Source organism: Myxine glutinosa, chromosome 5 (assembly GCF_964187855.1).
Source record: "Myxine glutinosa chromosome 5, kmMyxGlut1.1, whole genome shotgun sequence".
Classification (NCBI taxonomy): domain Eukaryota; kingdom Metazoa; phylum Chordata; class Myxini; order Myxiniformes; family Myxinidae; genus Myxine; species Myxine glutinosa.
In genome coordinates this window covers 74,078,950-74,095,354 of record NC_136265.1, presented here as the reverse complement: position 1 = coordinate 74,095,354, position 16,405 = coordinate 74,078,950, and the positions used below count along the sequence as shown (strand labels likewise).

Sequence of the window (16,405 nt, the reverse complement as noted above, 5' to 3'; positions counted from 1 at the left end):
ACATGACACTGTTTATGTACATGTATCTTCAGTACCGGTATATACCTAGCCTCAGATACCAGTACACCTAGCCTCAAATACTAGACCATGTAGCATGTCAGTATTATACCTAAGACATTTACAGAACTAAGACATTCTTTTCAAAGTATTGTGTTGAATCCAATATTTGCCTAGATAATTTCCAAATAAAATTATATAACAGGCTGTGATAGATAATATTAAGTTGAAATTGGTACCATTGGATTCCTTGCCCCCAAAAACATACATTTAGATACCAGAATCAAGTCAATAGCTGCATTACGTCCAGAGATAATAGCAAATGTAGATTTCAAGTGGCGGCCATTTTGAAATCCAATATGGCGGACATAAAGAGAGAATTTCAAGTGGCCCAATATCTGAAAATGTTTGCAACATATTAATGTACATTTGTGCCAAATTTGGTGCTTGTATCACAAAATGCACAACAGGTTTGCTATGCTGCTACACTATTTGTCATTACTGCAAAGTTACTGGATTGAATTGGTGTATAGTTCATTGTTAAGTCGATGAGAAGCTGTGTACTAATTATCGCGGGAGTAAGGAATTTGCTTCGGTTTATTAATACAGTAACATCATCTTTGTAATAATAATAATGTTAATAATAATGACATAGTAAATATAATCGTAACACTGCAATCCCTTTGTCATGACTGCAAAGTTACTGGATTGAAGTGGTGTATAGTTCATTGTTGACTCGAAACGTACAATAAACCAGTGTCTCAATGCAATCTCTTCACTGCCATGGTGAAATACAGCTTAAAGACTTGCAGTACATCCAATTTTTAAAAATACTTTACATTATTTGCTAACTGGTATCCCCACGCAAGTCATTACAATCCTCTTCAACTAAAATATAAAGCAAGCCTGGCTACGCTGCTGTTAGACTTTCAGTCTTGTTTTTATTTATCTCGCGTTACCATGTTTGATTTTCAAAAAAAGAGGAAAAACAAAAAAGCGAAGGGGGATGGAGGTTGGTTTTCATCCCTGTTTGTTTATCTATTTGTGAACAGGATATCTCAAAAAAGTTGTGGACGGATTCAGACAAAACATGGTGGACGGGTTGGATGTGTGACAAGGACGATTGATTTGATTTTCGTGAAGATCCGGATAAGAGAATGTTTAAAATATTTATATTCAGTGATTCTTCACTATTGAGCGATAGGGCTAAAAACGATATACAGCCGGGGTGGCGAACCCGTGACTCGCGAGCCGCATGCGGCTCTTAGCCAGTTCTTGCGCGGCTTGCAAAGGGCTGCTCTATCGGTGCATGTTTTTACATTTTAAAATGTATTTCTATTATAAAATCAAAATGCATTTGACTATACTGCCAATACATTTGCCAATATTTTAAAAATAAAATGAAACACTTTTGCGCGCGCAGACCCGGAAGTTTGTTAGTTAGGCTAGCACTAGCCCAGCGGCAGTGACCGAATCACCATGGCAGAGTCAGGAAAACGTAAAGCTAAGCGCAAATATGAAGAGGAGCACAGGGCATTTTTGCCTGAATGGGAGGAATTGTATTTTTTTACAGAGCGAAATGGGAAACCCTTGTGCTTGATTTGCCAGACTGCATTGTCGCATTTTAAAGCTTCAAACCTGGAGCGCCATTTCACCTCACTCCATGATAACGTGGCCCGGGATTTTCCCAAAGGCAGTGAACTTCGCAAGCACAAGGTAAATGCATTGAAATGTCAGTCAGAGAAGCAGACTCAGTTTTTTCTGAAATTAACGAAGCACTCAGAGACGGTCACATTAGCATCATCAGTTGGCATGGAACATTGCTCGAGCTAAAAAGCCATACAGTGAAGGGGAATTTGTGAAAACGTGTCTCAGAGATGTTGTTGCCATCCTCACTCCTGAAAATGACAGTTTGAAGCGTTCTGTGTCAGAACTGCAGCTGTCACGGCACACCATTGAACAGAGAATATCACATATTAACAACTCCATTGAAACACAGTTGCATACGGATCTTGAAAAATGTCGGTATTTCAGCATTGCTTTGGATGAGTCTTGCGACATTCAAGATAAGCCACAGTTGGCAATATTTGTACGGTCTGTGTCAGAAGACTACACAATTAAGGAAGAGCTGCTTGACATTGTGCCGTTAAAAGACAGGACCCACGGCATCGACCTGAAAGACACTCACGACTGTTGTTGAGAAGGCAAATTTGCAATTACCAAAACTAACAGCAATAGCCACAGATGGTGCACCAGCTATGTTGGGATCTGCAAATGGCCTTGTAGGGCTGTGTAAGGCTGACGACCGTTTCCCTGATTTTTGGACATTTCATTGCATCATCCATCAAGAGAACCTGGTGTCTAAGAAGCTGAACTTGGACCATGTCATGAAACCTGTGCTAGAAATTGTGAATTTTATTCGCACTCATGCTCTCAAGCACAGACAGTTCAAAAACCTCATAGCTGAACTGGACGAAGACCTTCCCAATGATCTGCTTCTCCACTGCACTGTGAGATGGCTTTCAAGAGGTAACATGCTTTCCCGTTTTTTTGAACTTTTGGACCCAGTGAAGCTGTTTCTGGCAGAGAAACATCAGGACTATCCTGAGCTACATGACCCCCAGTGGATGTCAGACTTGGGGTTTCTGGTCGACATGCTGCATCATCTGAACAAAATGAATCTAGATCTGCAAGGGAAGTTAAAAATGCTGCCTGACCTGGTGCAAAGTGTTTTCACATTTGTGAACAAACTCACGCTCTTCCAGACCCATCTTCAAAAGGGAGAGCTCACACATTTTCCCTCCTTGTGGAAGGCAAATGGAGAAGCAGCTGAGGTCACAAAAAGGAGCATTGCATGCTATGCAACACTGGTTGAAAATCTGCAGCAGAGTTTTGAGGACAGATTCTGCAACCTGAAGAAACAACGGCCACAGATCACATTCCTCATCAACCCTTTCACTGCTGAATCGGATTGTTTAAAAGCCCCCTTAGTGGCAGATGAAGCAGCATCCCAGTTGGAGATGATTGAACTTTCTGAGGATGACAGACTTAAATGTATCTTGAGAGAAGGAACCACAGGCACAGAGTTTTGGAAAATTGTGCCCACAGACAGATACCCCAGTGTCAAACAGGCTGCACTCAAGCTAATGTCAATGTTTGGATCAACTTACGTCTGTGAATCAGTTTTTTCTACACTGAAACAAGTGAAGTCAAGACATCGCTCTGTTCTTACGGACACACATGTGAAAGAGTTGTTCCGAGTGGCCACAACTGAGTACAAGCCAGACCTGAAAATGATTGTGGAAAACAAAGACTGCCAGGTGTCCCACTGAGGTAATAAACGGCCTATGAAAACTGTTAAGCTACGTATTATAATTATGACATAACCATAATACATATAATTATTAATTATGTCATTAGGCCTACAAGTTGCTGTTGTCGTGTGAGCATGCAGGTGTTGTGCGGCTCTTTGCAATGGTGTGAAGGTTTTTTTTGGCTCTTTATGCTGGACCTGGTTAGCCACCCCTGATATACAGTATCGTATGATATTTCAATAAAAGTTGCGGATGACTTGTGACAAAACTAGGTGGATGAGTTGGTTAGGCGACAAGAACAAATGATTAGATTTTCCTTCAGGTCCGAATCCAGATACGGCCTATTAGAGACTTACGTACCTGCTCCACATACCAAACACTCGGTTCCCATTCTTCTCGACCACCAACCGCCTGGCCCGCATTTCTTCTTCCACCACCTTTAGCCAAGTCTTTCTCGGTCTTCCCCGTCCTCTACCTCCTTCTACATTAATTTCCATCACTCTTCTCAACCAGTCACTTTCATCCTTCCTCAACACATAAAGCCACGGTCCCATAGAGCCTGCGTTGGTATACGATGGGCTACGATGGCCCAAACCTACGATGGCCCACGATCACTCTGAACAAGTCGGCATGAACTGATGATGATGAAGTGATGGCTGATGGCTGGGGATTATATTCCCCCAAAGTAGCTACGAGGACGCACGAGGACGCAGGATGATCCTGCATCCTCGCAGGATTGTCGTATGATATCGTACGATGGTCTACAATTGTAGGATCGTGGACCATCGTAAACCATCTTTTGAACATTTCAAAAGATGATTTTTCAACCTACAATGGCCACAAAATCGTACGTCGACGCAGGATGGGCTCCACGATGCTCCACGACCCTACCATCATAGACCATCATATACCAACGCAGGCTCTATGGGACCATGGCTTAACCAAACCATCTCAACCTGTTTCTCTTCACAGCATCCATCACAGGCTCTATTCCCATCATCTTTCACAATTCATCATTTGTCTTCCTCTCTCTCAACGATACTCCACACATCCACCGAACCATTCGCATTTTCACCCTTTCCAGCCTTCGTTGCTAATTGTAATCAGACTAATGACTAATTGTAATCAGACGTCTGCTCAAATTGAGTACCATGATTATTGTAATTACTATCTTTTTGTACCTTATAAATTCGTTTTGTTTTTGCTCCGTTTTTGCTCCCCATGCTTTTTAGCTCACCTGGAACGAAGTTCAGGGGAGCTTATGCGATGGCACGTCGTCCGTCTGTCAGTTCAGACTTCCGTTCGTAAACACTTGAAACTTCTTCTCTGAAACCGCTGATGGGATTGCGACGAAAATTTGGCACAAATGATATTTGTTTTGTTGTGATTAAAGTTTGTTCATGGCATGAAAAAAAAATCGGGATCTAAGGGGTCTACCGGGGGTTAAAGAGGATCCAGGTTTGACCCCCAAAATAGCAATTTGCTTTTTCCTCTGAAACTACACATAATATTTTGATGAAACTTGACCACAACCTTCATCACCCATGATGTACCGAAGTTTGTTTACAGCACTAAGAAAATCGAAGTTTAAGGGGTTCTACGGGAGGTTAAAGTGGGTTCCGGGTTTGCCCCCCTCTCCCTAAAAGAGGTATTTGCTTTCTTCTCAGAAACTACACACACAATTTCCATGAGACTTCACCACAACCTTCATCCCTGTGATGTATCAATGTTTGTTCACTGGTTTAGAAAAATTGGGGTCTGAGGCGGTATTGGGGTTAGGGGTGGGAGGGGTTTGCCCCCCAAAATAGTTTTTTGTTTTTGTTTGTTTGCTTGAAGTCTTATGATTATGTTAGTATGATTCTACATGCTGCCCTGTCTTCTAGCAACCATTGAAGTTGGTTTAAAATACTTTGTCAGTGCAGTATACTGTATATTCTACCAGGTGAGCGCCAGGGGTATTGCCCTTATGTTTCAACTGATTGTGTATTGCTAACTTTTAATTCTTGTTAATTCTTGTTGTGACTGCTTCTTTTTTTTTTGTATACAAGATCGAAGCTCATGAAAGAGCTAACATTAATCACAAAAAAAACAAACGGACACATAAGACAAAGTAAAGGGAGCGGGAGACAAGATGGGGAGAGAAGGGGAAGCACACGAGTACAACATTTGAGATTAGGGACATAAGGAGATCTGTGGGAGGTAGAGGGCTTGGGGGGAGGAGGCATGGGAAGGGGGGTGGGAGGTGTGATAGGTAAAAAACACATGGACACAGCTAGGACTTCCAGGAAAGAAGTTGGTATTTCAGAAAAGTGGATCTGAGGTGAATTCACGGGGGTAGAAAAGATCAAGGTTTTGGATGGGGGAAGATAAGAGATGGTGGTGAACAGCTGTTTTAAAGACCTGGAGGGAGGAGTGGGATTGAAGAGATTGAGGAAGTTTGTTCCAGAGGCAGGAGAAAAGAGGAATGAAAGAGTGAAGGTGAGCAGAGAGTCTTGATTTTGGCAGTTTCACTGGAAGAGGGTTGCTGGCAGATCTTGTGCGACCTATAGGAGTATTTGGGGAACAGAACACATACAAAGCTGGGGGGGCTAGGCCAGAGAGGAGTCGGTAGAAGACAGAAAGACCACTTACCTACCTGCCTGCCGTGAACGAGTGAAAGGTCCTTACGATCAGCTTCATTGCAGGAGATTTCAATGATTCTGAAAGCTTTGGTTTCCACAGCGTGATCCGAGCTAGGTGTGAGGCAGGAGCACCAGCCCAGAGGGGAGAGCAGTATTCCATTGAGCTGTGGATAGAAGCCTTGTGTGTGGTGAGGAGCTCAGGTGTGCCAAGGAAGGACTTCGCACGACGGAGGATGCCCAGTCAGCGACTGGCTTTGGAGGGCAGCTTGGAAATGTGGTTTTCCCAGGAAAGATCATGGCAGATTGTGAGACCCAAGAGCTTGAGTGACTGAACTTCTTGGAGAGGATTGTTGAGAAGGTAGATGGGAGGGTTGTCCAGACGGTCTTTTCAGAGAGACATAGTAAGAGTGTGAGATTTGTCAGGATTGAAACTTCAATGAAAGATATTGTTGCTGATTTGAGAATACTGTGTTTTTTTTATTGTTGTAAATATCACCCTGAGTAGTGTAATGATTCCTTGTAAATATCTCCGTTTTGTGTGTAAAGGTCAAAGGTCGTCCTAGTTAATCCATCGCATGCACGTAGAAAATCATATACCCTTCTAAATAGTTATGTCCTTATTATGTGTATTAGTTTAAGGCTGTGTCTCCCATTAATTGACTCTGCATTGCACCGAATCAGATAAGATAGAATCCCTTTTCAAGTCTCCCCCAATCCTCTCAGTGGGCGGCATTGGGCGGTTTTCTTCACCCCAAACTCCATTACGCACACGGTCAAGCCCACGAACAAGGGCGTTGCCCGCCCCTCGTCATCGGAAGGTGGAGCCAGCCAGCCCCCACCAGCCAATCAGGGCTGGTGAGATACCATCACGGGTGTGGCGCGGGTTGATCTCAAAGCGCGTTATAAAAGCGCCCACGCAAGCCTTTTTGAAGAAGTGCGTAAGAGTCCAGTTGAGGAGAAGCGGAGAGAGGGATCTGAGGGAGGTGCGCTGGACCAGAGGCAGATTCTGCAGAGTAGGAAAAGAGCGTCAGAGGCGGAGGACGCGTGAGACAGCTGCCGGTGTGAAACCGAATACGTGGAGCTGCCGGCTAATCGCTGCCAGCCCGAAGCGGAGCTGTGTTTGCCGGGTTTTCGCCTCGACCCCAAAGCGTGGATCGGAGCGCGCGCTTGGAGCTGGACCTCGACGCTTACCATCTGCCTGGACCCTCCTCTGCCGTCCCAAACCATTCCTGCCATTCCATCCTTTTGTGTACGTGAGTTTGTTTTGTGTGTCTTGTCCCTGGGTATAAGTACGCTTGTATAAGTTAGTATTTGCACTGTGTCTTCTGATCCTTCCATCCTTCTGTCTTTATTTTCGTATCTTTCCTTCTCCATGGTTCCTTTAATTGTGTAAATGTTAGTAATAAATCATATTTGTTCTTCCTACTTTTGCCTTCTTCTTCTTCACATCCGTTCGTCTTTGAGGTTTCCACATTGAACACCTGTGGCGCGATTTTGGCCAACGTTTCGGAATCGGGTTAGTGAATGCTAATGACTCGAACTTCGGGTTGCTAAAAACCGCTCGGCAACTAGACCATCTAAAACCGGGGTTCGAGCGGGAGTCCCTCCCCTGCTTCGCGGTCAGGAGTGGCACTCAGGTCCTTGGGACTTTTCGTAGACCAAATACCCTGGCTGCTCCCGACCGGAAGGAGCGTTGGGGCTTCAGGACTCACGTCGGTCAGTCGCACACAAGGGGATTAATCCCCCCTTCTTAAGGGGAAAAAGGGCCGACGTAGAGATCCGTAACAATCTGTTCCACTTGTTTGACCACTCTGTGATTTTGTCCAGGGCTGCAGATAGTGAGGTGGCTGCAGACTGCCGATCTGAGGGATGGGGGAATGGAGCGGCAAAGAGTGGAGTCATCTTCAAAGAGATGGAGAGGATTTTCCAGAGAGTTGGAGAGATCATTGATGAAGACCAGAACACTGCCTTGCGGAACTCCAGCCTGAACAGGAAGGGGAAATGAGAGAAATCTATTCAGGGCCATACGTTGACTACGACCAGAGAGGAAGTCCGCAAGCCGTGCGTGGATGTTTCCATGGATACCATAGGAGGAGAGTTTGGTGAGCAGAGCGGGGTGCCATACCGTATCGAAGGCACGTGATATGTCAAGGGAGACAGTTCCCTTGACTCCTTGACTAATTCCCTTGACTAAAGACTAATTTCCTGTTTGACATTGAGGACCTCCATCCATTGTTGAGACAGCAGAAGCAGCATGTCCAGAGTTGAGTGACCTGGTCTGAATCCAAATTGATGATCAGAGATCAAGCCATTGGAGAAGAGGAATGATTTGAAAGATGAAGCAATGATGGATTCCATGACTTTGCTGATAATTGGGAGCAGGCTGATTGGCCTGTAGTTGCAAGGATCCGTTTTTGCACCTTTTTGTGTAAAGCGGTAATGTTTGCTGATTTCCAAGCTGATGGCAGATGACCTTGAGCAAAAGAGAGGATGAAGAGAACAGAGAGAGGTCGTGAAAGAGTGGCAGAGCAGGATTTTAGGACCCGTGGGCTGATGCCGTCTGGTCCAGATGCAGAATCAGAGTCGAGGATTGACAGAAACTTCTCCAGCTTGTCAGGAGAGAAGGACACAGAGTCCAGGTGCAGCTGGGTTTGACTGGGTAAGGTGAGTACCGAGAGAGATGGGTTTGGGACGCAAGATTTTGAGGCAAACACAGAGTTGAGGCATTCAGCTTTTTCACGTGCGGAGTCAGCTGTGTGGCCCTTTGAGGTAAGGGAGGGGATGGAGGGGGAACAAACATCAGAAACAGATTTGACAAGACGCCACCAGGATTTGTAAGAGGGAGACAGGTTTGAGAGCAGAGAGATATTGTTTCCTGGCTCTCCTGAGGGTTCCGAGCTTTGTGAAAGGAAATGAGATTGCCTTCCAATGGATTTGCCTTCCAGGAGGCGAAGGCTAGTAGTTTCAGGTCAGCTGCCTCACCACAATATTCTGTGTACCATGGATGTGAGGAAGGGTATGACAACTGAAGACGATGGGATAAATCTGTGCATGAGAGAGAGCAGTTTACTTTGAAAGAATTCCCAGGATGAGTTGATGTCAGAGGCAGTGGAGATGGGAGACCAGTCCAGATGATTGATGGCTGCTTGAAGACCGTGCCAGGCGGCCTGAGTGAAATGCCGGCTTCGTCGACGCTGAGGAGGCTCTCTGAGAATGGTCAGAGAGATGTCCACTTTAACAAGCATATGGTCAGATGAACCGATTGGAGCAGAAGAAGAGCAGCAGACATATGCAGGGAAGTTTGTCATAACCAAGTCGAGAAGAGAAGATACTCCGTTGACTGAGATCCAGGTCGGGATATTGACAGATTGTGTCAGTCCCAATGAGTCCCAGAAGTCCTTTGCTGAGGTGCGATCGCTGGTGAGAGAGGAACCCACACCCAGCCAGCTGGCATGATGACAGTTGAAATCACCACATATGAGGAAGAGAAAGTTGGGATGAGTCGATAGAAGTTGGTCCATGTTATCAAACAGCGAGATGTAGATGGAGTCAGCACTGTTTGATGGACAGAACAACACACATCTGAACACCAGGTGGGAGTGAAGGGGAAGCCATAGCCAGAGGTACTCCTGGGGGTGAGGTGGAGAGAGGGCAGTGCAGGGAGAGTGAGGAAGAGTTTTTTTTTCATAAAGATAGCAATCCCACCTCTAGTACGAGGCTCAGGTCTATCATACTGGATGAGGGAGTAACCAGGGAGAGATATTAAGGAATCGGAGACATCTTGAAGGAGGAAAGTTTCTGTTAAGCAGATCAAGTCTGGTTTGTCAGAAGCAACCTGTATGGAGAGATCAATCAGGTTTGAGCGAAGGCCCCGGATGTTTGAGGTCCATACCGTTAAGGAAGAGGAAGGGGGAGCATCAGATACAGGACAGGGGGAGGGGAGGGTAAGATGAGGAAGAGGAGGAGGAGGAGGAAGGGAGAGCTGTTGATAGTGTGTCAGAGATTTCAGAAGACCTACGAGAAAGGGAAGGACGAAGAGGACAAAAGACCTCTCCGAAAAGACCGACTGGAAAACCCTCCCATCTACTTTCTCAACAATCCTCTCCAAGAAGTTCTGTCGCTCAAGCTTTTGGGTCTCACTATCTGCCATGATCTTTCTTAGGAAAACCACATTTCCAAGCTGGCCTCCAAAGCCAGTCGCTGACTGGGCATCCTCCGTCATGCAAAGTTCTTCCTTGGCACACCTGAGCTCCTCACCACATACAAGGCTTTCATCCGCAGCTCAATGTATACTGTTCCCCCCTCTGGGCCGGTGCTCCTGCCTCACACCTAGCTCGGCTTCACGCTGTTGAAACCAAAGCTTTCAGAATCATTGGAATCTCCTGCGATGAAGCTAACTCCGAGGGCCTTTCACTCACTCACTGCAGGCAGGTTGGTGGTCTTTCTGTCTTCTACCGACTCCTCTCCGGCCTTGCTCCCCCAGCTCTCTGTGCTCTGTCCCCCAAATATTCCTGCAGGTCGCACAAGATCTGCCAGCAACCCTCTTGTTGTTAAACTGCCAAAATCTAGGCTCTCTGCTCACCTTCACTCTTTCATTCCCCTTTTTTTCCTGTCTCTGGAACAAACTCCCCCCCTCCCTTCAATCCCACTCCTCCCTCCAGGTCTTTAAAACAGCTGTTCACCACCATCTCTTATCTTTCCCCCCATCCAAAACCTTGATCTTTTCTACCCCCGTTAATTCACCCCAGATCCACTTTTTTGAAATTCCAACTTCTTTCCTGGAAGTCCTTGCAGTGTTCATATGTTTTATACCTCTCCCACCTCCCCCAAGCCCTCTGCCTCCCACAGTTCTCTCGATGTCCCTACTCTCAAATGTTGTGTTTGTGTCCGTCCCCGTCTCTCCCCATCTTGTCTACCGCTCCCCTTATTTTGTGTTTTATGTGTCGGTTTGACTTTTCGTGTGATTAATGTTAGCTCTTTCACGAGCCTCGATCTTGTATCCAAAAAAAATAAAAAAATGTTTTATACCTCTCCCACCTCCCCCCAAGCCCTCTCCCTCCCACAGTTCTCTCGATGTCCCTGCTCTCAAATGTTGTGTTTGTGTCCTTCCTCCTCTCTCCCCATCTTGTCTACCGCTCCCCTTATTTTGTGTTTTATGTGTCGGTTTGACTTTTTGTGTGATTAATGTTAGCTCTTTCACGAGCCTCGATCTTGTCTTAAAAAAAAAAAAAAAAAAAAAAAAAAAGTTTGATGGTGATTGGATGAGGCACAGTGAGGTGTTGTTTGAGGGGGAAGGGGTGGCAGAGCGAGGAAGAAGGTTGGAGGAGATGGAGGTAAGAGTTGGAAGGGAGAGGAAGCGGGGAGGACACTTTAAGGAGGTGGGGTGAGAGGGGAGAATTGGAGAAAAAAGGAGGGTGGGGAGATTTGAAGCGGAGGGGTGAGGAGGGAGTTTACGAATTTTTTTATTGTAGGAATTTAGGAATGTAGGATGGAAGAACTGGAAGAGATTGAATTTTTGTTTGAAATGAAGATTCTACGAATATGCCAAACCTATTTTTTTTATACATGGTCGAGGCTCGTGAAAGTTGCCTAAACATGTATGAATTATATTTCAAGTCTTGTTACAATTCCTGTTTGCAGGTTGATGATGTATGCTGTGGTGCATTTCCATTCCTCCAATGAGGTTGGCGTCATTCCGTGCATGTGGCTTTGCGACAATAATAAGTACTGTCTATGGCCGACGAATATGAGCAGTACTCAAGTGATTGAAGCCATAAAAGGCCAACACAAGACACAGGAAAACTGGATGAAATATCGTATCCGCATACTGCAAGAAACAGGTATACTAATCAACATAACTTCCAATATACTGGAGCCTGGAGGACTAATTAATTTTTTTCAGTTACACTGCAAATTTTTGTTGCTGTTTAATTTTGTTTTGGTCAGATGGATTTCAAACAACTTGTCAAACACTTGATTACCTTCTTGTTTCCATAGTGCCTTGTTTTTAAAAACATTTCCTCGTGCAAACTTCCCGTTTGTTCTATTTCAGAAACTTACGAAAAGGGAAAACAGATGTCCCAAACGGTTGTATATGGAAGCGGTTTGAACAAAACAGATGACGATGCCATTGCACAAAAAAGGAAGTAAGTTAATGCATTATAACGATTCAATATGAGGACAGTAAAACATAAATTATTAGAATATATATATTGTTGCGGATCCCCCCGTCTGCCCCTTTCCCCCTTACCAAGGGGGGATTAATCCCCTTGTCTGTGACTGACCGACGTGCGTCCTGAAGCTGCTCAGCTCCCTCCAGGGAGGCAGGTGAGCAACCTCGTTCAGGACCGAGGACAAGATGTTAATTGCCGAGCGGATTAGCAGCCGCGGCTCGAACCATTAGCATTTACTAGACCCGATCCTATTCGTTGGCCAAATCGTGCCACAGGTATTCAAAGGGGGAAATCACAAAGACGATCGGATGTGAGGAAACCAGAAGGTAAGGAAGAACAAATATAATTTATTACTAATATTTACAAGTCAAAAGAAACCAAGGAGGAGGAAAAATACGAAAATAATTTACAGAAGAAGAAGATAGTGCAACACTAGCTGACCTATACAAACTTACTTATACCCCAGGACAAGACACACAAAACAGACGACAGTCAGACTTACACGGGGATGATGACAGGAATGGCAGGAAGGGGAGGAAGGTTCAGCTGGAGCAGGAGAATGGTCGGGCCGGGAGTGAGCAGCCGCCGCCCCTCCTCAGGCGTGTTCGCACGGCGGCGTCGCTTTGTAGCCGCGGCCGAAACTCTCTGTCAACGCTCAAAGCTGCGGTGGTCAAAACTGCGGTTGGTTCAGCTCCGGTTGGTTCAAAGCTGCGGTGGTTCAGCTCCGGTGGAATGCTCACTCATCTGCTGCTGCTCACTCAACTCTCCTCTTTGACGCATCTCCTGGTGGGGGCTGATCCAATGGGTTTTATAACCCCACCCTCTTGAGCCATACCCACTCATCCTTGGTTGGTCGGCAAGGACTTTCCTGGCTCCACCCTCTGATGACGAGGGGTGGGCCATGCCCGTAATGTAGCTCCTCCCCCTTCTTCTCCGAGGCTTGACCATGTGCGTAATGGCGGAAATGTAGTTGGCAATAGAGGCTTTGAGGGAATTGAAAGGGGATCTATCTTATTTCAATTCGGTGCAATGCAGAGTCAACTAATGGGAAACAGCCTTAAACTAATACACATAATAAGGAAATAACTATTTAGAAGGGTATATGGTGGCCTACGTGCATGTATATGGACTAACTAAGAGGACGACCTTTGACCTTTACACTACGGAGGTATTTACAAGGAATCATTACACTTACACAGGGTGATATTTACAACAATTACACAGGATTCTCAAATCCGCAACAATATATACATATATATACAACAATATATATATATATATATATATGTATATATATATATATATATACAGTGTGTGTGTGCGCCCCGCTGTTGTACACTGTTGTAGACTCTTGTCGGCTGTATTGTGATGCATGAGAATATTTTTTCATAATGTATACAATTATGATAAAATTTTGTGTAATTGAATTATCCAATGTTTGAATGGATGTCCGGCAAGGTATACGTCAGACGAAGCTGATTACAAGCAGCCAGTGAAATCTATCAAAGCTGAAACGGTCATCGGGACTTCCCCACCAAAATCATTACCTGCCTTTGTAACACAGTCCTCAAGCAATGACGGTATGTCATTTGCATCCGGAATGGGTAAGCAAATGCCGGAAAAGAAACTGATGAACATTAAAATATGACCAATTAATTTCATGGAATAATTTGGATCAGGACAGTTATCTATTGTTACCTGGTAATTAGTTAATACCTGTGTGAAAGAAAATGATATATTTTTGCAGCAATGCAACCTCCGCGTGTGCCTGCAACAGCCGAGACAAGTTTCAGTGGCTTTACTGACTTTGGAACAAATTTGTCAAGTCCAGCCGGCGGGACAACTTGTGATTCAATGCAGAGCATCCTCTCAAATATTTCTGGTTTGTGTATGCTTGAGGAGTCTCGGTGTGTGCGTGTGCATCTTATGTTTCCTGTAACTTGGATAAGTACATTGAAATGATGTTGTTTTTGTGATTTTACCAGGTGGATTTAAAAATTGCTTTCATGTAATTTTTGTATGTTAAAGTGTTTACCTTTAGAAAAGGATTACTGTATGTATATTAAAGGTTATATTTCCTTCTCAAGTTTGACACACAACTTCACGCATGTAAGTATTTAGGGTGCAATAAGAAAGTTATACTTGGATATGTTTTTAGTACAAGTCATTGCACACCGCACCTTTCCTTTGCCATCTCCAGGCGCTGCATGACGTCATTGCCGGGCACTGAAGGGGGCCCGGTGATGACGCACGCTGAGAGGGAGTACTCGGTTTTCACTCCGGTTATTTTCTTGTTTGTTTGTTTTCTTGTTTGTTTGTTTTCTTGTTTGTTTGTTTTCTTGTTTGTTGTCTGGGCGATATCTCAGCCATCCTTTGAGCTAGGAAGTTGAAATTTCGGCACAATAGTGAGAAGGTACTTTGGCAAAAATTGTATTTTTTGCTTTTTGATTAATCAATTAATTAATTAATTACTTAATTATTATCGATTAATTAAGTACTTATTTAGAGGTGTACCTAAAGTAAGTACCTAAAGTACCTAAAGCAACCTAAAGCAACCTAAAGCTAAAGTACCTGTAAGTACCTAAAGGTGGTTTTCTTGGGATCCTAGGATCCTGGGTTCAAATCCCGGTCGATCGCTCAATTAACGCCAGGGGGTTGATTCAGCTTGTCATCCTTCTGAGGTCAGCAAATTTGAGTACCAGCTCGCTGTGATGAATGATCCCGGTGTGTACCCCGATTTGGAATCGGCACACCGTATCCTTGCACATCGTAAGAGGCGACTGAGGGTTGGCGTCAGGAAGGGCATCCGGCCATAAAAACATTGCCTCAAACAGGGAACCATGATTGTCATGGGGCCCGCAAGGCTAACCCCGCTCTAGTGGGGAAAATGGCCTTAAAACGATCATTCATTCATTCATACAATTAAGTACTTATTTATTTAAGTACACGACAATAGACATGACAATGACCAAGTGATTTGGCTGTAAAGGGTAGTTATGATTTAGTGATTAATCAATTTATTGATCAATTATTTAATTATTCGATTAATGACTTGATTAATTTAAAAAAATTAAGTTACAGATTTGAATGAAATGGTGGTGGTTTATATATCATATTAGCCAGTTGATTAAGAATTTAATTATTTTACGATTATCATTTTTATTTTTTTTCGATATTAATCACATTTATTTTATGCAGCGGGGAAAATGGCCTAAAAACGATCATTCATTCAATCACATATTTATTTTCTTTCTCTCATCTGGGCAATATTTCAGGCACCTTTCGAGCTAAGAAGCTGAAAATCAGACACGACAGTGACCAAGGGATGTGGCTATAAAGGATATTTTTGATTTATTGATTAATCAATTGATCGAGTAATTAATTATTGATTCGTCAATTAATTAATTATTTTTTCAATCAATGACCTATTTAATTAGTTTTCAAAAAGTTTCAACTTCAGATGAAACACTGGTGGTTATATATATATATATATATATATATATATATATATATATATATATATATATATATATATATATATATATATATATATATATATATAAGTTCAAAACACACCTGGTCACAAGTGTGCCGCACTGACCGGGTCCTCAGTCGAGGTCCTCAGCATCATCCCGTTTCGGCCCTTCAACCTCGATATGGTCAGCTAAGGTGGGCCAGCAGGGGCACGTACACATCCACATGCAGCAACTGCATCTGGATGCGTACATACCCCCACCCCCAGCCAGTGCGAACAACAACAACAACAACACAACACCACATCCAGAATACACAGCACCAAACAAACATGGTGGAACACTCAAACACCCACCTTTACACCCTTCACCACTCACCAACAAAACACACCAGATCATTCACACACACACATACACATACACACCCATACACACACATACATACAGAACACCAACCAAACAACCACCTACACTTACATTATACACCACTCAACACACAAAAACACACACTCATGCAAAAATTAATTCATGCAAAAACACACACACCCTCACACGAGTGCACGAGTGCACGAGTCTACCATTAGAAAGAGGCTGCACAAACCAGATATATATATATATATATATATATATATATATATATATATATATATTATATATATATATATATATATATATTGTTACGGACACGGCTAAAGATGTTGCTTGACCGAGCGGAATGGCCGCCGTGTTCGTACAGTTTACCCGATTCTTCCCCAACTCACCCGATTCCACTCGAACGTTGGCCAAATCGCGCTACGCTAAATCAATGATGGAAAAGACACAACGAC

General features: G+C 43.9%; 1 protein-coding gene across 13 annotated transcripts in view; it reads left to right on the top strand.

The window, feature by feature from the left end:
* Window positions 1–16,405, top strand: part of LOC137427427 (uncharacterized) — a 60,918-nt gene that overhangs the window by 20,419 nt on the left and 24,094 nt on the right. For 3 of the 13 annotated variants that reach the window (XM_078778204.1, XM_078778200.1, XM_078778203.1), the window contains exons 3-6: window positions 11,573–11,772; window positions 11,985–12,078; window positions 13,564–13,709; window positions 13,853–13,987. In XM_078778204.1, coding sequence (XP_078634330.1) covers window positions 11,573–11,772; window positions 11,985–12,078; window positions 13,564–13,709; window positions 13,853–13,987 — 575 coding nt within the window. The remainder of the gene's footprint in view (window positions 1–11,572; window positions 11,773–11,984; window positions 12,079–13,563; window positions 13,710–13,852; window positions 13,988–16,405) is intronic. The other 10 variants (XM_078778202.1, XM_078778207.1, XM_078778205.1 and 7 more) reach the window with 7 other exon arrangements.